The following is a 23,868-nucleotide window of genomic DNA, read 5'->3' as shown; positions in this document are numbered from 1 at the left end:
TTTCCTGGGCTCAGCTGGCCTGTACTCCTTTCACTTGAGAGCTGCTATTATAGGAGAAGGGACAGGGACATTTGGAGAGGAACTACGTAGAAATCCAGGGGACAATGATGAGGGGCCTAGAGAGAGCACAAACTAGAGATTACATGAGAGAAATTGAGAGAGGAAAGGCTAAATAGAAACTTTGTGTGAAGCCCCTGGCGAGGTGCAGAGCGAGGAATAAACAGAGTAGATGTTGGTTGAAAGATTGGGCAGCAGGAGACGTATTACTAAGAATCTGTGGGTTTCTACAGATGTTGTATTGTGTGCAGCCATTTCTGTTTATCACTTTCCTCTCCTTTCCCCAAGTCCTTCTTCTCGTCTCAGTTCTACCTCTTCTGTCTAGCCTAAATCTGTCAGAATACAGCCACGAATACCTGGCAACAACTTCATTTTACAAACACCCCCTTGTCTACCCATCTTCCCTCCCTTACAATGCCTGAAGCTTCTGTTCATTAGCTCTTTTTTGCTGTTACTACCCGCTTTTATTCATTTTACTTAGTCTTTATGGGTTTACTTAGCATTTTATTTGCCCATAAAGGGTGATATGTGTAGGCACTTGTTTTTCAGTAGCACAATCTGCAATTATTTTTAACAGTACTGAGTCCACAGATGCCTGTGTAAATTGTTAGTATTCCTTTCAAGAAGGCCATGATTATTTTCTCCTTTTACATCTGCAAAGTGGAACATTAGGGCCCACATGGTCTGTGTATTTCACAGCCTTCACAGCAAATCTGGGAAATAGATTGTTAAAGACCTCTGCAAACTCTAATCTATTTGTATCAGTCATACATTTCCTTTTGTGCTTCTCCTCTTCGTCTAGCGTTCTGTCTGTGGCCAGGCTAACTGATGACCCATTAACCCTCGTCTGGCAGGGCTTTAACTATCAGACAGCTTGTACTGTACTTTGGCCGCTGGCTCCCAGTTATAAGGAGCAAAAGAATAGCAGTGTGTCACCCTGATGTACTGTGAGTCAGTCATTGACTGGTAGCTTTGTCAGATGCTATATAGTCTACTCAATCTGCAGCAAGTGGATAGGAGTTGATCTTACTCAGCTCGCTTATAATCACACCATGCCTTGGATGCTATGTGTGTTATTCGCTATGGTAACAAGCAACAGCATATATGGTCTGTAACAACAGTGATTAGAGCCTCTGCCCAAATTCCAGGTTCACAGATGCAGATACATTTGTGATGGGGGATGTGACGTACGGCGCCTGCTGTGTGGATGACTTCACTGCTCGAGCCCTGGGAGCAGATTTCATGGTGCACTACGGCCACAGTTGCCTAAGTGAGTCTCTGTTTTTTTTTTTCTCTCTTCATGACTCTTCGTGTAGAGAATGTCAAGTGATCTAGCATCGAAGACACCCACTTACTAAGAGTGGGTTGCATTAAAAAAAAAAGAAGCTTCAGAACATAGACATACCAACAACGACAGACTCACAGACAAAGCCATTGATCAATGGAAAATGTTACTAGTTGGTGCATTCTTCCCAACTCTAGTTTGGAAAGCATATCAGATGTTTGGAGCCTGGGCATCACATTTACTCAGCAGATCAATGGAGGACATGCATTAGAGCCGTTCTTTGAAAACCTCAAGCAGTTCTCGAGGACCTTCACCCTCGCCCCCACTGTCTGCCTTTCGCAGAACATGGGAGGAAATGTTAAATCAATAGTTTTGATATATCTCTGCCAGAACGACCTCACCTATCCCAAATACCAGAAATGACCAACAGAATTTTAATACTACTGAAAAACTCTCTCTTTCGCTCTTTGGCTTTATTGTGTTCATTGTGTTAGTCTTTGTGTATGTGCTGTTGGCATATTTATAATTTGATTATCATAGAGCAATTATGTATGCAGGCATGTATGTTTACAAAAGATAAGATATGTACCTGTTTCTGCTGAGAGTAGCCCAGCAAATGCAAGGATAAAGGCGTTAAAGTCTTTGCGGGTTGGGATGGAGATCAGATATTAATTGATGGAAGAGATTAAAAAAACAAACAAACCCAAATGGACTGCAGATCCTGAGAGAATGCAAATGTAATGGTGGTGTCGTGCATCCGTTCCTGACCTTCATCTCTCAGTCGTGAGGACATCACTGCACTGTTTCCCCAAGATGTCAGCCACCTGTGGGAGATGAAAGACACGGTGTTTTGTCTGACTCACAGAGGAACTCTCTCTCCCGCATTCATTCATTTCCCTTTCATTTCCTCTGCAGTATCTGCTTTTGAGAGTAGTGGTGTCCTCTCATATTTCCTCATCATAAAGCACCTCCAGTTTGAGCCGGACAATATGGGCAACATCATAAAACCGTGTTTTAAAGTTCTAACATTGTTTGCAGATATGAGTTTGGGGACTTTTTTGTTGATGTTTAACCTGAATACCATAGTAGTTGGAACAGAACAGCCTGAGATAAACTGGGGAACATACTGGAATCAAAATATAGAATCCAAAATTGAACTCCAGGAAGGAAAACTGTCAGGAGATAGAAGCTCTCCTCCGATAATGGCAGGAAAGTTTTACTGGTCTTCCTTAAACATCATGAGTAGATCCTCACTATTAAAGTCATTTCAGAGCATGGCCATGGCACTGATTTTAGAGTAGCTAGTCGTATTTGTGTGGTACTGGATAACAGTTTTGTAATTTTTATAACAGCCCAGGTAACAGTTCCCATCTGTAGACACTTGCTGTGGGATTGTTATTGTATACGACTGTATTGATTGTTTTGAGCAGTTGAAATGTTGTCAGCAGTATCAGATTATGACATTAACTTTAAGTGAGAACCCTCTCATGTCCTGCTGTTAATGTTTGAATTCATTGTGAATCAATACACTGTTTGGATTGCTCCATCAGGTAATAGAGAAGTCTTCAGATGATTGTGGCTATGGTGAATAGCTTTAGATAATAAATTTAATAAACATATAACCTTGACTGCCCTCTACAACGCCACAGTACCATATTGTATTACATTTCTATTTTTATATATTGCCCTCTTCACTCACATCCGTTTTCTTGTTAAATTGAGCTCGTTTGTGTATTTTGTGCCATTCTCAGTTATTTATTTTAGCAAGCTAGGTTGCTTTAACAATGTAATTCACCAACTTTTGGGTCAAATAAATGTCATATCTTATTAAACCATAATAGCATAGCAAGCGTCTCTTATTTCATTATATAAATGCTAAATCCATTCTCCAATCCAAGTTAAATGCTATCACATTTCCCCACATAGATAATCCAGATTATTTCAGGACCACATTTTCAATATGCCAAACGATTGGCTTATTGTTCATGAATTATACAGAGGTACAATATCAGAATAGATTTTGTTTTTACATATTGATTTTTAACAGACCATTTGTAACCAAGCCAGTATAGCACTATGTCCACCCTTTTGTTCAATTTGAGTGTGCATTTGTGTTTGTTTTCATGGGCATTAATAAGCAGCTGTGCTAAGTGAGCTTATTGCCATGAAAAGGATAAAAATCAGTGATGGTGCAAGTGAGTCGTGTCTGTCTCATTGACTGTGTCTCTGATTGCAGCACCTAAGTGCTCTCAGGCTACCATGCTAATGTGAACACAGATCGATGTCACTTTCCTCTGCCCTTTTATGTTTTGGGAGTGTCTATAAACAAGCAACAGACGGTTGTTGGTCTCAGTCTAGATTTTTACCTATCTCCCCCTCATGATGTATTTAACTCCTTGGTTTCTCACTCAGCGTGTGGCCTGCAGCAAACCCCACTGTTTTAAATATCTATCCATCTGTTCTCCTTTACTCGGTGCTGAAATGTGAGCCCATTCATCACCTCTGTTCCCAGTTAATTGACAACCTACCCTTCACACTCAAACTAAATACCCATAACACACACGCTCGGTATCCTGTTACTTTTTCCACTCCTGCCTCCCATTCCAAAGCATTTGCTCTTTATACAGTTTATTATAAAATCATCTGCCCACACCCCCAAATTAAATTTCTCTATTTTCCAGCCTACTTTCATGGGAATGTTTCATTCTTCTCCCATTTCCATCACAGCTGCCTTCAGTCCTTTGTTAAGACGGCTCTTATGTTTTCCCACTATCCCCTCTTTATTCACTCCCTATTATCTGCACATTGTTGAGCCTTGCTCCCATATCGCTCTCTCTCTCAGTGTTGCTTTAATCTAGGCCATCAAGTGAGCTGCACTTGTTCATAAAGCATTTCAACCATAATGGGCCATTTGCTTAATTGTAACAAAAAAGTCCCCTCGCTTCTGATCTGCAAATTAACTGTAGCACGAGAGGAAGACCGATTATAATGATCAACACAAACAATAATTCTTCGTTCTTATCTAGACCCTTTCCCCCCTTGTTTCTTGGACTCTCCCCTGCTTTATTCAGCATCTAACTCAGCATGTCTGTCGCTACGTCTCACAGGCCCGGGCGCGTAGTAAATGGTCTGTGAAATTAATGGCATTAATAGTAATCGCGTGTGTCCTTCTCCTTCCCTAAATAATTGAGGTCTTTGCATCAGTTCCTGCACGTGCTAGACTCTCACTCATGTTTCAGTTATGTCACATAGGTGCGTACCGTAGGATCTTTATATTTGCAGTATGCTCACATACGGTTTATTTGTGTAGCTGTATTGCTGTGTATATATGTTTATGTTTTGATGTTGCATATACAGCAGTCTAAAGAAGCAGGACTGAAGTATTCATCTGTCTTTCTTTTGTCTTTGTCTTGCTGCAGTCCCCATAGACTCGACTGCAGGTATCAAGATGCTGTATGTGTTTGTGGATATCCAGATGGACAATGCACACTTCCTGGACACAATCAAGTTCAACTTCTCTCCTGGACAGTCTCTTGCACTCGTCAGCACTATTCAGTTTGTGGCGGCGCTGCAGGTGATTAAGCGCCGGTTCTGTCAGACTTTGTGTGCATTTGTGTGTGATTCTCGCGTCGGAGAGAGCTGACGCACACAGTTATTGTCACTTGTATTTTCCATATTACATAAAGAGTATATTTTTCTGTACAGTACAGGAATACACACACACACACACACACACACACACACACACACACACATCTCTGCATTTGTACAGTATACTTTTTTTTGCAGTTCCTGGCTTTTATGAACAAGCTCACACGCCGCTCTTAAAGCTCAGTTCAAGTGTGGGTTTGACAAATCCGGCAGCAGTTATTTTGGATTTGAAAGGTGCAATGAACTCGGAAGGCCGCTCGGTTCAGCATCGTGCTCAGTAGTGCTCTTTATATAAGCAGTAGCAGCAGCTATAGTATTAAGCTCGAGCAGCCTTCTTTCAGGCTGGCTGCCTCCCTTTTCTATAATGCATTTTGCTGCTTTCATATGCTGTGTTGAACCAGCACCACTTTGGACCTTTACTAATGCAACCACTGCTATTTTTAAATCAAGCTCTACCGTAACAGGTCACATTATATGATGGGATGTTTGAGTCCGCCTATGTGTATATGTCTGCATAAGTCTCTATGTTTTGTATGCATGCTTGCTCTCACTCGTGTCTTATGTGTGTAGGCTTGTTGGGGTCACACAGTACGGGCGGGAGAAGTTCACCCGTATTCCTTGTGGACTGCCTTAAATTAGCCTTAAATCGTTTGTTTATCCTCAGAACACACACACTTTTTCCCTTTTTTTTTTCTTCTTATAATAATTGTTCACTCGTTTTCTCTTTTCATCTAAATGAGTACACATGAACTAGTTCATTTTTCTAAAAATTAAAGCACTCTTTTTTGGTGCTTTGCAGAAGCATGAGGATTTAAACACCAGTTGTGTGTTAAGAGTTACACTTCTGGCAGAAAATCATTCATGACCCTTTCAGTATCACTTGAAGTTGACATTTTCAGTCTTTTAAAAATATTATATTATTATAATATTCTATATATTTGCACCAGTGGTAATAGTGGGTAATCCCCTATCTTCTGACTTTTAATTCTGTTTTTCCCTTTTGCATACATTGAATCGAGACCACAGACAGTTGCACGTTTTTATTCCTCTGGTTCATATCTTTAGCATGCTCAATTTAAAATAAAACAATGGACACTACATTAAAGTGCAGGTCTCTGCATTAATATCACTTGATTTACATCAAATGTAAAATTGCAATGCAAACCTCGAAACCCATTAAAAGGCAGACTTGGCTTTAATGTAATATCTATTGTTTTGTTTTACTTAAATGTCCTACAGCACAGAGTCTGATGGAAGATGAAGAAAAATGTTTGGTCTGTATGTTTTCTGTTGGTTCAGACTCAGCCACATTCATATTCAATGCATCTCTTGTTATCTTTCCATTATTAAAAATGTAAAAATGAACCATCAAAAGTGAAGAACCTGATTAAATACGTGCACAGAGAATATAATCTCTTCTCCTTCCTCCATATTCTAGGCTGTGAGTGCAGCCCTCAAGACAGAGTATGATGTGCATGTCCCACAGTGTCGCCCTCTGTCACCGGGAGAAATTTTAGGCTGCACCTCCCCTCGCTTGGAGCGCCATGTCAATGCCATTGTGTAAGAAATCTTATTCCTCCTGTCTCCCACCTTACAGTGTCTGCCCAGTTCCTTTTTTTTAGTTAGCACAGATTAGATAGCTGCAGAGATCCAGCATTGGCTCATCCAGCCATTGTCTTCTCTCTCCTTTCCTTCCATAGTAAAGCCTGCTATTGCCATGCCCACCCATGTGGCATGAGTAATAATCTGTATGCCATAATGCCTGTCACACCAGACAGAGCTGGCTGTGATAACCAGCCATATCTGTGAGCTATAAGGAGCCAGAAACGGCCACCTTGAATAGCTTGAATTGTATGTATTCAGACACCTTTGGCTTGTTTCAAGCCAGAGTCAACATATTCACATGTTTTATAGTTTAGATTTAAGGAAACGCTTTAGCAAAATATAACACCTACTATACGTTGCCATAGTAAGGATTGACAGGTTTCCTTGATATATTAGTTTCAGCTTGTCTGATTGCCCGTTTTAATTTCTTATTTTCCCCATTTATTTAATCTTAATCAGAAAAAAAAAGATGATGCATCCAGTCAGGAGCTGCATGTACCCTAAAAGACTACTTCCTGTGTATTTTCACAAAAACACCGTTCATGTGCGATGTGTCAAAGTGATGCTTATTTTGCCTGTGCTGCAGGGAGGAAAACGCTTGGCAAAGTAACAGGTCCAACTAACAAACAACACCTCCGCAGCTACTGTGTGTCTATACATCTGGTGCTGGTCTGCAGTAGATAAATCTTATGCTTTGTAGTGCACAGTGAGATGATGTTCCCTTGATATAATTATGCTGAGGTGCACAGCCCCATATGTCTGATCTGCACACATCTAATGTTTGTCCATGCGATTAAAATCTCCCAGTGCGTAACAGCTGCACAAGGACGGGCTTTGCTATATGCATAAGTGGATACAAAAGTGATGTGTACTGTGTGTCTGTTTCAGTGTGTCTCTTTGTATGCGTGAAAGCTGTGGAAGGGTCAGAGTGTGTTTCACCTTCTAATCCAATGTGCGTTGTCTTTGATGTGTCAGCTGGCTTGTGCAGAGGTGTGCTGGGAGAGAAAATCGATTAGCCTACCTGAGGGATGTATGTTGCTCTCTTTCTCATTTAATCCACACGTGTTACATTGAACACATGAGCAATGATGAGGACTTTAACCTCACTGGTAGCACCATCCCCTAGTGTTAAATTTCAGTCTAAAAATATATAGCTGAAACATTTTATTTTGATGTGAAAGCTATATCAGAAGTGCAGCTACAGCGAAATGGTTTCCCTCTGCTGATCAGTCTCTTTTTACTTTAACGAATTATTCGGGTAATAGCGCTTTGATTGTTCACTGTCACTAACGAAAGCAGAGCAGATCTGCTCTTAATATGATTTCTTTTTTACAGTGCATGGTTTTGTTCAGCACCTGTATTATAGCAATAAATGAATATTTAATATCAAGTCATCCTATATGAATTCGAAATGAGCAAGTTCCCGCAAAAAGTGGTGTGTGCTCAAGCTGTAATTGCATTTTATCAAAGTTTTGACCCGCTTGAGCAATATGAAGAATGAATAGTGATGCATTAGTCTTTAAGGGTGATTTTGAAGCTCTAAAAGGTCTTAGTCTCTGTCATTTCCATAATGAAAAGTATTTTTAAAGTGTATTGAAATGGCCATTCGCCCATTTCGATCTGCCACCTCTAGCTCTCACTCATAATAGAACAATATGAAGATGTGAATGTGAAAATAGGCAGTTGCGTAACGCACAGGCACACAGCATTCTGCCATTCTAGTGAGAGCACTTTTGAAAAATAAAGAATATAGATAGAAGGACTGTGGTCATAGGGAGCGTTAAAGCACACCAACCTTTTTTAGCCGCAGAGTGCTGAGGACAACCGTGACTGAAATGCAGCAGGCTTATTGTTGGGAACATAATTATACGAGGGCCTTGGATGTTTCTAAGCAAAGAGAGGCAGTGCAACAGAGGCTCTCCTTGAGTTCATTTTGTGTTCAGTGTTATTACACAGATGCAAACAGAGACAAACGTGCTTACACACAACCATGCACTTGCTAACAAATAGAGCCTCAGCTAGTCGTGTCTCTTGGTAGCCTGTATGGCAAACCACCCACAGCCTGCTTTGAGCCACTCTAAACACTGACCAATTAGTGGGTTTAATTGCACGTCCTGGCACAGTAGGCCTTTTGAGACACCTGCTAAGTAATAAGTAGGGGTACTGACCTGAGTCCCCCTCAAACTAACAACAGGATTGTTCTCAGCCTGACCCCAAGGGGCATTTATGTAAGAGACCTTGCATTTTTAGACACCTCCATGTCACTCAGTGTTTGCGGTTTGTGAACTCCACGTCTGCTTGCGCTCTGGCGAATCCCCAGCACCAGACCCCGGGTTAATTGGGAAAGCTTGTATTCTCTGTAAACAGCGTGCTCCGCTCGTTGAGGTCACATTCCCAAACAGCAGAAGTGGGCAGACCCTCCACCCAAGCCGTAAGGCTTCTGCCCGAAAACACTTTGGTCTTCTGTTAAGAGGCTGCAGACATAAATTAAAAGACAATGTTAAAAAAAAAAAAAAACAGAGAGAAAACGCTGATGGAGAGAATAAGAGAATAGGTCAGCATTTCTTATGGCTGCACAATGAATTTTAATCATCTTCAGGGAATTTTCTTTGCACACTTTATTTTTCCTCTCGTTTCATTCACCTCAAACATTGAATTGATTGGTATCTTTCTACAGTTATCTTGGAGATGGAAGATTTCACCTGGAATCAATCATGATTGCAAACCCAGACATTCCTGCCTACAGGTATTGTCACATATTTCATGTATATCTCTCTTTATATGATACAAAATAGTGTTTATTATAGAACTAGTGTTAGTTTGATCATTTGGGGGCAAATGATGTCAAATAAACTTTTTGTAATAATTGCAATGAAAAAAGTAAAACATTTTTTTAAGTACGGAAGCGATCAACATTCATAATCACCTTTTTGGATCCTCAATTTATGTTCTAGGCTCAGAATCTTATGATGCTTTTTAGTGCTGTTTAAATTTAAAAACTGCTTGCAGTCCTGATTATTCACCTTATCGCAGTGGCATGATAACATTATGTGAAGCTCAAGTTCTGTTTTGATAAGGCTTGCTTGCATGCAAAGTGAAATTGTGTTGTTATAGACATATGCACTGCTGCACAGATCACAGGTCTCTCTCATAAACAAGATTCTAATCTCAAGTGTACCCCTTGTACCAGAGAAAAGGAGATTAGATGCTCAAAAATACATCTATTTTTCCCTCAGATACACTAACTCCTGTTGTATTTGATGACTTTTTGTGATTGGATTTTTCACCTTTTTTCTTTTCTTTTTTTTTTTTTTTTGGTGCATTTATGTCCTTGAGATTGATGCCAGAACAATGGATTGTAATATGTGTAATCAGGTTCATTCTTTCAAAAGTATCGACACGTCCTGTTCACATCTGTGATTTTCAGCCTTTTTCTGCCTGGCTATGCTTGTAGATACGACCCCTACAGTAAGGTGTTCTCCAGGGAATACTACGACCACGAGGCCATGCGCGCTATAAGGCTCCAGGCTATTGACAAGGCTCGACTGGCCCAGAGATGGGGACTGATCTTGGGCACGCTTGGCCGACAGGGCAGCCCTAAAGTCCTGGAGGTGAGTTTGCATCCTCATTTCAACACTCTACATGTCCCGAGGCCACTTGTGCAACGGCTTGTAATATTTCTTAGCGCGAGTTTTTTTGACAAGTGATTTGGTGACATGAAGTAGTAATAAGACAAGAAGTCGTCACACTGGGAGCTTGTTATTTCAAATTTAGGATGATGCAGCCAAACAGCCATGGAAATCTTATCCTTGATCTCGCTGCTGGCTTCAAGCATGACTGTGTTGGAGTGTTACTAGTGATGTATGATTTTGAGCGTTTTCTGTTATTGCTTCCACAATACAAACATTAAATAAACAACTACAAATAAACATCTCAAAGCATAAAGAACAGTCTATACTTTTCCTCGGTGAAAGCTTTTGCAGCACAGTCCCATCACATTATTTGCATAAATTAACTCTGGAAAATTCAGCCACTTAGAAATGCAGCTCACGTTCTTGTTCAGCAAGCATTTCTAAGCAGTATTCAACTGGTTAATTGTAATAATTCAGTGAAATGTGGGGTATTTTTATACATAAATGATTTTAAATTATCTATCGGTACCTGTTTAATGCTCTCATCACACTTTGTAGGTAAGAACTATTGGCATGAGAATTCATAAATAGTATAGTAAGTGCACACAGTCAAAGGCTGGTATATTTGGTGCAGACTCATAAGTGAGAAGCTCAGTCTCTGCGAGTACAAAATATTATGTATTAGCATGCGTGAAGGTCTCTAGTCACTCTTAACTTGCAGCTGGTCCTCCTGCTTTGCCCTCTCTTCAATTGCCAGTTTGTTTTTCTCCTGTTTGTTCCTTTTTCTTTGTTTTGTTTCCCCTTCTTTTCCCTACTGTTTTGAATTTTACTTATTACTAATTAAATCATAATTTAATCAGTAATAATTCAGTGCTGTATGGATTGCTGTATGAAAAACTGGAGCCTCCATCTAAATGCTAGATGTAAATGGTTTAATACTTCCTCAGCGAGTGTACATGCATAGACTTGACTTGTTCGCAAATATCCAGACTCAAGAGATTATGTTAGCACTGATGTATAAATGTCAACTAGAGTGAAAAGTTTAATCTTTGTGTTGCATTCGGGGGTGGATTTAAAAAAGGGATTTGAATACAAACTCACCAGAGATCTTTTAAGATTAGGAAGTGTAGTGTCAGATAACCTCTCAAGTAAGGGGGGAGAACTATCTGATAAGAGCACAGTGATCTAAATGTTGCAAGATACTCCCAAGGACAGCGGATAACAGTCACATTTTACCTATATCTCATCAAAGAAGGATTTATGGGATATCTTCTGGTTTGTCTGCCTTTTGGATTCCCAAGTAACGCCTCAGTCCGCTACCCACAACTAAAAAGACAGAGTGAGAAAAAGAACCAAGTTCCTTGATTTGGCTAAACAGTTTAATTTAATGACATGTTTTATAAGGTCTGGTGACTGGGCTTGTGCCCATCAGGCCTTATTCACCGACCCTGAGGAATGATAGCCACATGTGACACCGCTACTCGCCAGTCACACTGTCTTTGTCTCGCTTGTCTGTCAGTTTTCTGTTGTGAAAAATGTCTTTATAATGGTATAATGTTTTATAACTTCTGGCTAGACTGCCCTTTTCCAGAACTGCCAAAGTGAATTTTACCAGATGGGTGTGGGGGACACTGATGATTCAGTAGCTAACTGTGTTGGAAACTTTCCATGCAGAAAAAGCTCAAAACTATTGTGTACAATACCTCACCAAGTAAAGTGTGTTCTGAGTTGTAGCTGGGCTGATTTATTTATTTGTTTTAAACCTTTGTTCTGTCAAATCTATGGACAGAATCTTCAGGTGGACTTAAAGAGTGGAGAGAAACCAGGCACATTAGAACTGCAGCTTTGCTGGTGATGTAATTGTGTAGGTTTCATCAGACTGTTCAGCACCCGATCTAACAGTTTACTGCCAAGCCTGAAGTGATTGCGAGATTCAACACTTCCATGTCTGACGATGTAAGACTCTGCCTGAAAACACTGGTTTTGGGGATGGTAATTAATTTTATTACTAATCAAAGGAGTGGGATCATATGGTCTTCTTATATTAGATTGACAGATGAGTTAGTTAATCCACCACAGGAATGCATACACTGTAAAAAACATTTAAATGAGCCAATCTGAGGCACAAATGCTCAATCTAAATTCCTGCCCTCTCCTACAGCTTTAAGCTCTAGGTGGAGACTGCGAGAATGGGATTTCAGTTGTAAGTGCCCAATAAAGAATTATCTTTACAGTGTGCCTGGACACATGGCAAAAGGATGAAGAGATTGATTGTCTGTATAGAGGCTGGAATAGTACACTAGGCACTTAGCGCTGAACATAGTTTGGGGGTCTAATCTGTAAGCTTCCCTGTTGAGGTGTTGAGGCCAGAGCTAATTGGAAAGAGATTGAAGGGAAGAATCACATTATACTGGAGGGAGTGTAAGATGTTGTTTCCAATGTGTAAATGTGCATTAGCAGAAAAAATAAATAGGCGGAGATGCAATAGTTCAAAGCTTGATGTTCAGATGAAAAAGTCTAGTCAAGCTGAAACTGTGAAAGCACAAAACCTCTGGAGTGATTATCAGCACATGTTAATGCCATAAATCATGTGACCTATACCTTATTATATGTGGCTGAGTTTCACAGCCTATTTTATGTCTAGAAGGCAAAATGTTTTCATCTCTTTTTCTTCCAGCACCTGGAGTCAAAGCTCCAGTCCTTGGGCAAGTCCTTCACTCGAGTGCTTCTCTCGGAGATCTTTCCCAGCAAACTGGCTCTGATACCAGATGTAGATGCGTGAGTATTATAATGCATACACACAGTTTTTTTTTTTCAAAATGTTATTCATTTGATGGTTTGTTTGACACTGTCACATTTTAAAAGAAATATATATATTTTTTTTTTTGCCCAGACATATTAAAGACATATATATGGTCAAGGGAATGCATACCACTCTAGAAACACAGTATGAGTATGTATGAAACAGCCATTAATTTCTCACTGTGGTGTTGTGGGTAAACTTCTCAAATTAAATCTGAAACTCTGCCCTTTAAACCCAAATTCCTGAATATGCGTTGCAACAAATATAAATATGGACTTATTTACACATGCGCTAACGCGTGCCCTAATTAAAGCGTTCTTTTATTTAGTTAGAAATGCTGAGCCAAAGCAGATGAAGCAAAATGATTTCTCATATTCTCTTGCACTGTTTTTCATTCTGTTTTGTGCTCTGTTTTTCCTTGTTCGTATGCTATGCCATACAGCAACATTAAATCCAAAAATTAATTAACCTACACACATCCCTAAAACTCCTCCTTTGGCTCTTTGTGTTCTTCATTTGCCAATTCTTTATCACTGCTGTGTCTCTCTGATATAAAGGCTGGGTAATTTATCTTTCACATCAAGGACCCTGCCAGAAATCTAGTGTTCAGCAGCTAGTAGTCACCTAAAATTTGCAATCAACAGCATTTGAAATGTATTCTGTAAGCATCACTGCACACTTAATTGGGTAGTCAGCATAATTTGCAAGTGGGTGCTATAACAGGGAGCTGACAAACAGAGTGTATAGCTTTATACACAAAATTGGCATTCAAGTCCTGGGAAGAGTCCATGATTTTGCATATGGCATAAAAGCAAACAGTCCAATGTAATGAACTTGAACGAGTCATAAAATTTAAGCTTTGGCACAAAGTGAATTGAAAAGGGATCTTTATACACAAATCATACATTGAAGTGCATACTTTTAGTCTGTTTTGCAGTAAAGTTAAAGTAGAAAGTACATCAACCTTGCCCTTGATGAAGATTCAGGGTTTTTTCTTTAGGTTTTACTTCTGTTTATGTAAGAATTTTACTTCTGAAGCAAGAAACCTGAAGCAACTTGATAAAGACATTCTCATTCTCTCATACACTAAGATCTTGACTTTTACATCTTGATATTTGTAGTGGTAGGTCCTGAAATATTTTCTGCTGTGTAGCACTGTAACCCAGTTCAGCAACTTACAGGTGTCTTTTAGACATGGACTCCTCACGTTTTATTCAATAAAATATCAAGTACTCTGGCTCCAAGGTTCAGTTTGTCTGATTTATCTGACTTCCAACCAGAAGAGCAGAGTTGAAGATGGATAAGGGGTTAGTGAAACACTGATGTGCAGCAGCGCCAATCACATTCGCACAGGCACAGCACTCGCACTCCCTCAGATTGGCCTCTCACTGTGGAGTAATGAGAGGTGTGATGTGTGAGGGAGGAGTGGGTGAGAAAGGGACAGAAGGTCTGAGAGAGAGTTGGGGAGAGAGAGAGATGCAGAGGTAGTTGAGGGGGCTGTGTTTGGAAAGCGAGCGATCACGGTAAAAATATTATTTTTTTATTTGTTTTTTTGGCTCTTGTCTTCAGACTGACGTATGAGTACAACTCAAACATTATGTAATTCAGGCACGATTCACTGAACCAAAACAAACCCTCATTACAGACAAAAAGGTTTCCAGCAAGATCTGTTTCACTAACATTAAAACTAAAGTCCAATCTGCACATGTATCACAGGTAGGAATTTATTGTATGGTTTTACACCAATTTTTTTATCCCATCAGTAAACCCTAGATTTTATTTTCCTTTAATTATATAAAAAAAAAACTGCTTTAAATAGATGACAAATTCATGTTATTACCCAAAGTGACCATGAAGTTGAATTAGCGCCATACTACAGCAGGTCTGGAACTAGAGACAAAACCAGAATATTATTAACCTACAGGGTGATGATTTATTGCTATGCTGTTTTATTGGTTTGTAATAGTTTTATCTAGGTGCACCTAATAAGCTGTCCATGGAGTGTATATACATCAGAAAATAGTGCTGGAGTAGTCTGCCTTTGTACTATTGAAGACTAGGGCTGTTTATCATTTCCGAGTGCTGGAGCCAACACAAAACCTGAGTTTCTGTGCTGGTCATAAAAGGTATCCGAGAATCTTGTCTAGAAAAAAAGTTCATGTTTGGTTAAATAGTTCCAGTTACTATTGGGCCGGTGGTTATGGGCTATTCCTTCCCTGTACACCCTGTCACATCAGCATGGTTTGACATTTATTCACCAATAATAAGTCAGACTCATTTCTGATAGAAGCTGGAGTTCACCCGGTTGGTAGTCGTGGAGGATTTTAGGCTTGATGGTTTCCCTGGGCCGGGGATTGGAACGCTGTACTACGAGGCTTTTTATGGACACTTGTTGCTGCAGATGCATTTCAGCAAGTGCAAAAGAACAAAAACAGGACTGATGCATGATTGTAGGCTATTTAGAGCCATTTCCTTCATTTTTAATAATGTGGCTTTGTCTGTAATCATAAAATTGTTCCTTAACAAGCCTAAAAAATGTGACATTTGAAGATGACTTGCTACCAACATTGTCCATATTACTGGTGATAAATATTTATTGGGGGTGACGACTTTAAGTAGAATTCTTCTGATGATAAATTTGACATTTATTTATTTATCAAACCATTAGTTTGTTCACCTCTAGTATTTTTTCACTTTGCTCCTCCAAATAGTTTGTGAGACAATTATAGACAATACAATTCACCAAGTGTTTGAAGCTGTGTCAAATCTGCTTGTGTTAAAAGAGGAATTAAAGAGAGAGACAAAGCGAGGGAGATTGAAAGATAGATGGTGAGGCGGTAAAAGACTCACTCCTGCTCAGCACTAACCAACATAGCACACTGTACAGATCCCACCCTCAGGCTATCTTTGTCATTAGACACACACATACTCACTCATATAAAGTGAGAGGCACCATTAACATATGCTCTTAAGAGTGTAATTAGGCTGTCCCCAAGCAGGTTCTAAACTGTTGTGCAGACATCTGCACAGCACACACACTTATCTCAGCCAGACAGCAAATGCCATCCGCTACATTTCAGCCTTTTATCTCTGTTCGAATATTTTTGGGGTCTGGGAGGGGGGCTCCACAAAAAAAAAGAAATTGTTTATTTTAATTCAATTAGCTAGTTTGCAATCAAAGGTGAAGAAATTGTTCTCTCCTTGGAGTTCTGAAAGGTTAATTGTTCTTGCTCTTGGCAGGTCAAGTTTGTGAGTGTAATTGAAGCAGAGCCACACAGGTGGAGGGAGGCTGCGGTGTAATGGGCCACAGTGGGTAATGCAATGAACTCAGGCTGGAGCTCACATAGCATATCCAGATTTAAATGTCAGGCAGTTTTACCTTTATACATCACTTGTATGCTGCTCCTCTAAACTTTATATGTTGTGTTGTAATGAAAGCATCATGTTTTTTAGAGCACACAGATCATTTTGAGAGAGGCTGACTAAACAACTGTCCACAAAAGTCTGTGTGGTATGAAAGACTCAAAGCACTTTCCTCCTGGAAAGTAATTTCCTGGTGACTTTTAGGCACCAACAACTGGGTGTGTTCCTCTTCGGTGAGGGTGTCACGACTAACTCGATAAAGCCTATGCTTAATCAATACAAAATGCGGGTAGGTCAGCGCTGCTTCAGGGTGCCCCATGTAATCATCAGTTTTTATCACATGGTCAAAGACATTACACTCTGCTAAAGGCCTTAAACGCATCCTCACACGCTATGCCAAAAGGTTATTAAACCCCGGGTCAACCTGTCCCCAGAATTAATTAATTTGAAGTGGCTCTATGGGATATTTGTGCATGTCCCCATGCAAACACCTAACCTCCACCCACTTTGCCTCCAGCAAAGCCCCGGGCCAAACTAGGGTTTGGTTGACCGGGTTCTGTATGTAGCCTGAGTCCACCATAGCCTGGCCGAGGGAGTGTGTTGGAGGGCTGGCGACACGGAACACTTCCAGCAGTCCTGCCCTGATCCTCATGCAGCTCCCGGTGAGTGAGGTGTGCCGTCTTTAGCCGGTGGGACCTGCAAAGAGACAGACAGGTGTGAAGGGTAGATGATGCTGGTGGCGGGCCTCGATGGTGATGCATTCCACAGCTGCCTCCATGGAGCCGGGACCAGCCAACTACTCACTGCTGGTTTCAGCTGCCCCACCAATCCTCTCAGCTGCCCAGACAGGTGGTCCTCCACATGCGTCACCGCACCAGGCCGACTGGTCGGTGGTAGCGGACCCACTCTGCTGTGTCCACTGGGGGCCTCTTCGTGAAATGCTAGAGCATGATCATATCCAGCAGCGATGCCTCTCCTTTGGTTGGGCCAGGCTGCAGCCACCTGGCGAGGGCAGATCTGCTAGCCTCATCAGGTCTCCCTGGAAATGGCAGCAATGGTCTTCCGGTGCGAGCTCCAGCCAATCCAGTATCGCCTGGCGAACACACTGGAAGCTGACCTTCACCGTTGTGGGGAGGCTCAGCGCTGCCACAAGTACCTTGCTGGCCACTGTCGTACCAGATCCTCCAACACTCTGGTCCAGTGCTCGGCCAGGTGCTGCAACTGGTCAAACTGTTTCCAGTGCACCGTCGCCTGCTCCATATGCATGGCAGCTAGCTTCACCACCATATGGGCCAGCCCCTCCAATGGCTGTGCCAGACGCCGGTCCATCATCCTTCACCGGACTGGGTTTTGGCCCCATTGTGGTATGAAGTACCCAAGGCACACAACATGGGTGCTTTTATTTGCCATACTTCCTTTTCTTGCGCAACTTTCGCACTGCCTTGTCCCCTTACAGCACACAGCTCTCTTGTCAGGTCCCTGCATCCTACTAAAATAGGGAAGGCATGACCAGGTGATGGAAAACAGCGTTGTAGGTCAGCCTCCCCTGACACCACACCCTAAACCCACTGCTCCACCCCTCCCGTGCAGCTGAGCTACAAACCACACCCCGCCCACAGTCTGTTCCACTGTTTGTTTGGGGGATTTTTCTTGGTTTGCGAGAAAATTGTGAAACAAGGGTCAAATGAGACAAAAGCCCACCTCTTTCAGTGTCTGTGTAACTCTCCTGTTTTTTAAAGTCTTTGTGTTTTACTGTACGTCATAGGTGTCAAACTCTGGCCCGCGGGCCAAATTTGGCCCGCAGCCTAATTACATTTGGCCCGCGAAGCCATACCAAATTATTATTACAGCTGGCCTACCGGTATTATACAGCTAATATATATATTGTTTAGTATTAAGCTTTGCTTGTTCCATGTTCAGTTTTTCAGCAAAACTTGTTTGAGTCCATAAGAAGAGATTCATTCTTAAATCTGGAGGAAGATCTTTTTTTCAATAAATATTAATGTTAGCCCGCGACCTTGTTCCAGTTTTAAATTTTGGCCCACTGTGTATTTGAGTTTGACACCCCTGCTGTACGTCATGATGATACCAGTTCTCTTCCACACTTGCTAAAATGATTTCAAAGATAGCGGCTACAAATACTGTTTCCACTGCTTTTAAGGAACAATACAGTGGTACTATGCACCTTATCACACTGCAACATTCAGAAAGTCTCATTGCTAACACTTTTAAGTCCCGCCTCAGTTCATGTGCCAATCAGCTATCTTCTCCCTATGAAGGACGAATCCTTTCTTCCTTCCCTTTTCATGCTTTTTGTCTTGCTTCCCTCTCTACACTGAGTTAGCCCTGAGGATTTACTCTTTGCTTATTAATCACCCTCCCTCTTTTTTTTATCACTTCCAGTGTTCTTTTTTAATCTTGCACTGCAAATTTGCATATTCAAAAACATGTTGCATATAAAAACACACATATACAAACTGTTGGTTTTTCTCCTATATTTAGCCCTTTCCCCCACTGTTTTCCTGCACTAAGGCCGCTTTGATGCACGTGCAGTGTTTTTCTGTTTAAAGGCTCAGGTTATGAATAGCGGCTGATAGACCTAAAGGTCACATTTCAGATTCCAATCTCCATCTAAACTTGGCCAACTTAGGACTGAGGAGATTGGTGCTTGGTTGAAATGTCTCTGACTCAGCTGGCTCTCAAATTAGGAGGATGAATCAGAATTCACTCTTTGGGGGGAGCCTTTTTTTCCTTCTTTTTTTTTTTAAGTGTTAGTTGAAAATGAGAAAATGCCATGCATTTGCCCAGAGGGGGTGGAATATTTCTGTGACAGAAAGCAGAGTGGAGTGAGCGTCAGCGGTGCAATCAATTCTGCAGCCGAGAAACTGTGTGAAAGTTGGAAAATGAGGGAAAGACAGAAAGGAAATTTGACGCAGTACCATATATTTGAAAGTAGTCAAGCACTCACAAACTAAATCTCAAACTGGTGTGTCCTTATTGACGTTTACCTATCATTAGTCTTTATATACACTGCAGTTCATTTTGTATTTATCAATCATCCTGATGGATCTTCATCATAAGGATTAGGGACAGGGAATGTTATGCTTCCTCAGTAGAGACGGAGCTGTGAATAGCATTGATCTGTGAAAGCTAACCCCCTGTAGCCCCAGCCACTTTCCGTCTCCATTTTCCCATTGTTCAGTTTTCCCTGCAGCTGTTTACTTCCACACACCCTCCTCATCCTACTCCCATGCATTTTCCAGAGTAAACACGTTCCTCCCTGCCTGTCTTCTTCCTCTCTTCTGCCTCACTTCTGTCTTCTCTTCTTGCCTGCGCCTCTTCAACCCCCCCTCCGGTTTTTCATCTTCATTGCTCATTCTCCCTATCTCTCTGTATCTGTGTCCTTCTCTCTCTTTTTTTTCCCACCCCCCTCCCCATCTCTTTAATACACAGCCGCTTCACCACTAAACCTACGCCCACCCCACCCCATCCCTCCGCCACCCTGTCTGCGAGCAATGTAGGCTACCTCCGTGGAGACCGGCTGGTGCGGCTTTTTTATTCACACTCACCTAACCTCTTCCTCTTTTCTTTCACAGCATTTCTTTGTACCCCTGTTTGCATCTTTTGCAGTATTTTATTTTCCTCTCTGTTTCTGCCTCTTGCAACCAGTCGGCACCACTAGACCACTTGAAACCTTCATCCCTGTCTTTTCAGCCTCCCTCTGACTATGCATTCAGATGGTGTAGCATGGCTGTCTTTAGAACTGTTGCAAATCAGGACAGATCTCTCCAACAGATGCTGGAGGTCAGGTGGAGGGAGTCTCCTCGCACTAACCCACTGCATCACGTACCCACATGCAGTGTGGAGTTGTAGATGTGCTCTGCCTGTCTAATAGGATCTTAGTCTCTCAACGTTATTGCTTAACTGTTACACTCGCATTTGCACTGATTCTGAGGTGTACGTTTGAGCTAAAATTTGCACCTATTCCTTACAGGTGGGTTCAGATCGCTTGTCCACGCCTTTCTATCGACTGGGGCACTGCCTTCTCCAAACCCCTTCTCTCTCCATATGAGGTAAGCATCAACCTTACAGCCTCTCAACAAGCCGCTAATCGCTTTTCATACAAGTGTCACACATTTCACACACACAGACCTTCCTGTCTGCACATAACCTGACTGATGTCGTGTTGAAGCCTTCATCAAAGTGCAGAAGGAGAAAGTTACATTGTTAAGTGATTTTTCACGTTGTATAAGACTCATCAAGGCCTTGCTTGTGCTGTAGATGAAGAATTATGTCTAGTTCTTCCTCCCTCTTCCTCTCCCTGCCATAAAGCACACCAGCACACGCATATAAAACACCACCAGTAGCAGACTAGCCCCCCCTGCTGGCTGCAGAACCATATAGACACTCCCCACCCCTTTCAGCTTGTTTTTCTAAAGGGAGAGAAATGGATCGGACAGCATCCCATAAAGATCCATTTCAAAACATGTGTTTGTTTGTCTGCAGCTGTTGTCGCAAAAAAAAAAAAAAAGCAGGCTTGTTTTGTGATGAGCTTGGCAGTTATGTCACATTATGCTTTTATGTGACCTCACTGGTTAGCACTTGAAGTCAACTATTAATTCGTTCAACGGGGTTTTTTTCTTTCCTCAGACGTATGCCACTGATTTGAATACTGAAATGGCTGCAAGGGGAATTGCTGTCTTGAATATTGGATTGTGATTTGAAATGGTTGCTGTTATTTTCAGACTACACATCTTTGTGCGCCGCACACAACGTGAAAGCACTTACATTTCAGAAAGGGGCCATTAAGAATAATGATAGCATTCACCTTAGAAGAAGAAGTAATGGTTATTTTGCATTGTTTTTGACTGAGGTCTATAACGGCGCGTGCTGTAATGAGGAAAGCAGCAATCTGTTTTCTTAAGCCCTTTGTGCTACAGTTTGCTTTGCTCTCCCCGCCAGCTATTTGGGAACGATGTTTGTGCATTTAAATAATTTGGTGCTGCTCTTGTGTCTGTATATGTGCGCTTGTGATAAGTCTTAATTCACCCGCATCTCATACCTATGAGTGTTACACGTCTCGGTGCGCTATGCTTTTCACTGTGGCATTTAGGAGGAAGATGAAGAGGAACGAGATGGGAGGGTGAAGTGAGCAAGGAGATTTATTTTCAGTGCGTCTCATGTTATATTTATAGTCAATAAGACACACTTGGCTCTCCTGTCAGAGCAGGGATTAGCAAGAGAAGCTAGCTTCCACAGAGAGAGGCAGTTGGTGTGAGAGGGGAACGAGAGCAGTGGGGAAAAGAGAGAGAAGTGATTGAATAAGGGGTAGACGAGAGGAGGAGACTCTGGTAGAAGGCTGCCTGGAGAAAGGAAGGGATGGTTACTCTGTAGTGTTTTTATTTTCTGATAGATTGTGTTTTAAAATCTGGATATGAAGAAAGTTATTTTGCCTGAAAAACATATATTTAGGAGATTTATTTTTTTTTACAACAGGTTAACATAACTGGGATGCAATTATATCTTAAAAGAGAAAGAAGCTTTATTAAGTTTCCAGTACTTTCTTTTAAAGAAAAACAGTGTTTTTACTTCTGGTTTTATTCAGGAAACTTCAGCCTTTGCGTAAGAGAACAGAACACTGTCTTGTCGGTTTGGGTGCATGCTATACTAACGAACGACAGTCACAAGCTGCGCAAGTGATGAATTATGTCGCACTAGAAGAAAGATTTCATCACTTTGAAGCTGAATTTTTCATGTCTCCTTTGAACTAAATTCTCTAACGGGTGTATTTGGAGTTTTATAAAATTTCTATGACTTGTTTTCTCATCATAATTCCATACATCATCGGAATTATTCCAAATAGTTCAAAGCTGAAGTTAGGTCTTGGCATCTAAACAGCTTGAAAGATGAACGAGTACTCTGATAAATGAACAGTCAAATGATTTGTTCTTTCATTCAGAACGCTTGTTATGTATGCTTTTTCTTTCGTTCGGAATCAGTATTCACAGGCATTTCTCTTCCATATGGAGCAGTCTTCACTTAAGTCACAGCTCTGTCATGCCACCGTTGTTGTTCCTCTCTAACAGCTGTTGTAGCGTTCAGTGCAGCTGCATAGGGATAACATGACAACTCTGCCTGTTATCCAAGCTTATTATTATGACACCTGTCTTGTCGGTATAGTCAGTCTGTTGTGTCTTCTCATCACTCTTTGGTTTCCTGCTGCTTGTTTGTCCAAAACGCTGAAAACTGCAGATACAGTACTAGGTGACAGTGAACATCAGCGGAATCATGTACCATAACACCTTGAAGGGTGCCATTATTGCACCTTTTGCTCATCGTTTCTTGTCCTTTTTTGATTTGGTTCTGATTTGTCACTGTCTCGCCATCTGTATTTCTTGGTATCTTTCAGGCAGCTGTTGCTTTACAAGAGGTGGGCTGGAAGGAAGTCTACCCCATGGACTTCTACTCCAATCAGAGCCTGGGTCCGTGGGCACCTAACCACCCTGACAACCAACCTGTGAGGCCTGCTCGTAGACAGACCCAGGTGAATAGAGCTGGGAGATAAAAAAAGAATGAGTGACGGGTGGGGAACGCTGATAAAAAGTGATTACACTCTGTTCAACTCATGCTTGATGGTCTTTATCAGAATGTCACCACACTGACACCCAGTGGCACAGTGACAACAGGACATGTATCTCAACATCTCTTTGTAAGGCGTGGCTATGACCTTGACCTTGATGTTCCTTTTAATTATTAAAAAGGAAGAAAGGTGCATAGATATTGATTGAGTTACTGCTCTGCGGATACATCATACAGTAGCTGTATTTCCAAGTATTATCATTTGTATGCCTGAGGTAGGTACTGTCACTGCTCCAAGTGTTAATGCTATCCCTCTGCCTGCCTGCAGAAAAAAGGCTCGGAGCCAGCCATTCCTGCCAAGCACTGTGAGCAGAACCAGTGCGCCCCCTGTGGCTGCCAAGGGGAATGACACGCTAACAAGCAGAGAGAAGTCAGACCAGAAGAGGAACAATTGGAATTTGAGTCAGTCTAACTTCAGAGGAGTTTTCAGCCTCTTTTTCAAATAGATTTTCTGCCGATATGATGAGCAGTTGAGATGCGACCTGACCCTGTTTTGCTTTCTTCTTTTTGTGGTGAAATTTTGAAGACAGTAAATCAGAAATGAAACCTTTCTTGTTGTGAGCAGGTTTTTTTCTCCCTAAATGCAGTGCTGTTCTGAAGCTATGAGCCTGTTTTTAAAGCTGAGTGGTATGAGTTCCTAGATGCGTGCAGAGCTAGTCACGACTGCTCTCCGTTCTCATTATTTATTGATGGTGGAGTCTGTCAATAAATAAATAAATAATCCTCCTATTGCTGTTTGGCCGTTACAGTAAAAACTGATTGACAGGAGCCTACCGTGGCCTCAGCTGATCCCAAGAACCCTCCCCAGGTAGCAGCACAGTGTGACAGGTGAT

At 41.5% G+C, this 23,868-nt stretch overlaps 1 protein-coding gene across 1 annotated transcript in view; it reads left to right on the top strand.

The window, feature by feature from the left end:
• The window catches only part of dph1 (diphthamide biosynthesis 1), a 69,583-nt gene extending 45,998 nt beyond the window's left edge, over nucleotides 1–23,585 (top strand). Inside the window, exons 4-12 of the mRNA XM_086261902.1 lie at nucleotides 1,206–1,327; nucleotides 4,762–4,916; nucleotides 6,432–6,553; nucleotides 9,276–9,344; nucleotides 10,053–10,209; nucleotides 12,908–13,008; nucleotides 20,391–20,469; nucleotides 22,806–22,940; nucleotides 23,304–23,585. Of these exons, the coding sequence (XP_086118028.1) occupies nucleotides 1,206–1,327; nucleotides 4,762–4,916; nucleotides 6,432–6,553; nucleotides 9,276–9,344; nucleotides 10,053–10,209; nucleotides 12,908–13,008; nucleotides 20,391–20,469; nucleotides 22,806–22,940; nucleotides 23,304–23,384 (1,021 nt within the window). The 3' untranslated portion in view covers nucleotides 23,385–23,585. The remainder of the gene's footprint in view (nucleotides 1–1,205; nucleotides 1,328–4,761; nucleotides 4,917–6,431; nucleotides 6,554–9,275; nucleotides 9,345–10,052; nucleotides 10,210–12,907; nucleotides 13,009–20,390; nucleotides 20,470–22,805; nucleotides 22,941–23,303) is intronic.
• Nucleotides 23,586–23,868: the final 283 nt, after the last annotated feature.

This window comes from Aulonocara sp. 'chitande type north' Nkhata Bay, linkage group LG14 (assembly GCF_057382095.1).
Source record: "Aulonocara sp. 'chitande type north' Nkhata Bay isolate Kocher_YH1m ecotype deep benthic linkage group LG14, A_spYH_male_GT1.1, whole genome shotgun sequence".
NCBI classification, from domain to species: Eukaryota; Metazoa; Chordata; class Actinopteri; order Cichliformes; family Cichlidae; genus Aulonocara; species Aulonocara sp. 'chitande type north' Nkhata Bay.
The sequence above is the reverse complement of the archived record's forward strand: the minus strand, read 5'-3'. Positions and strand labels throughout refer to the sequence as shown.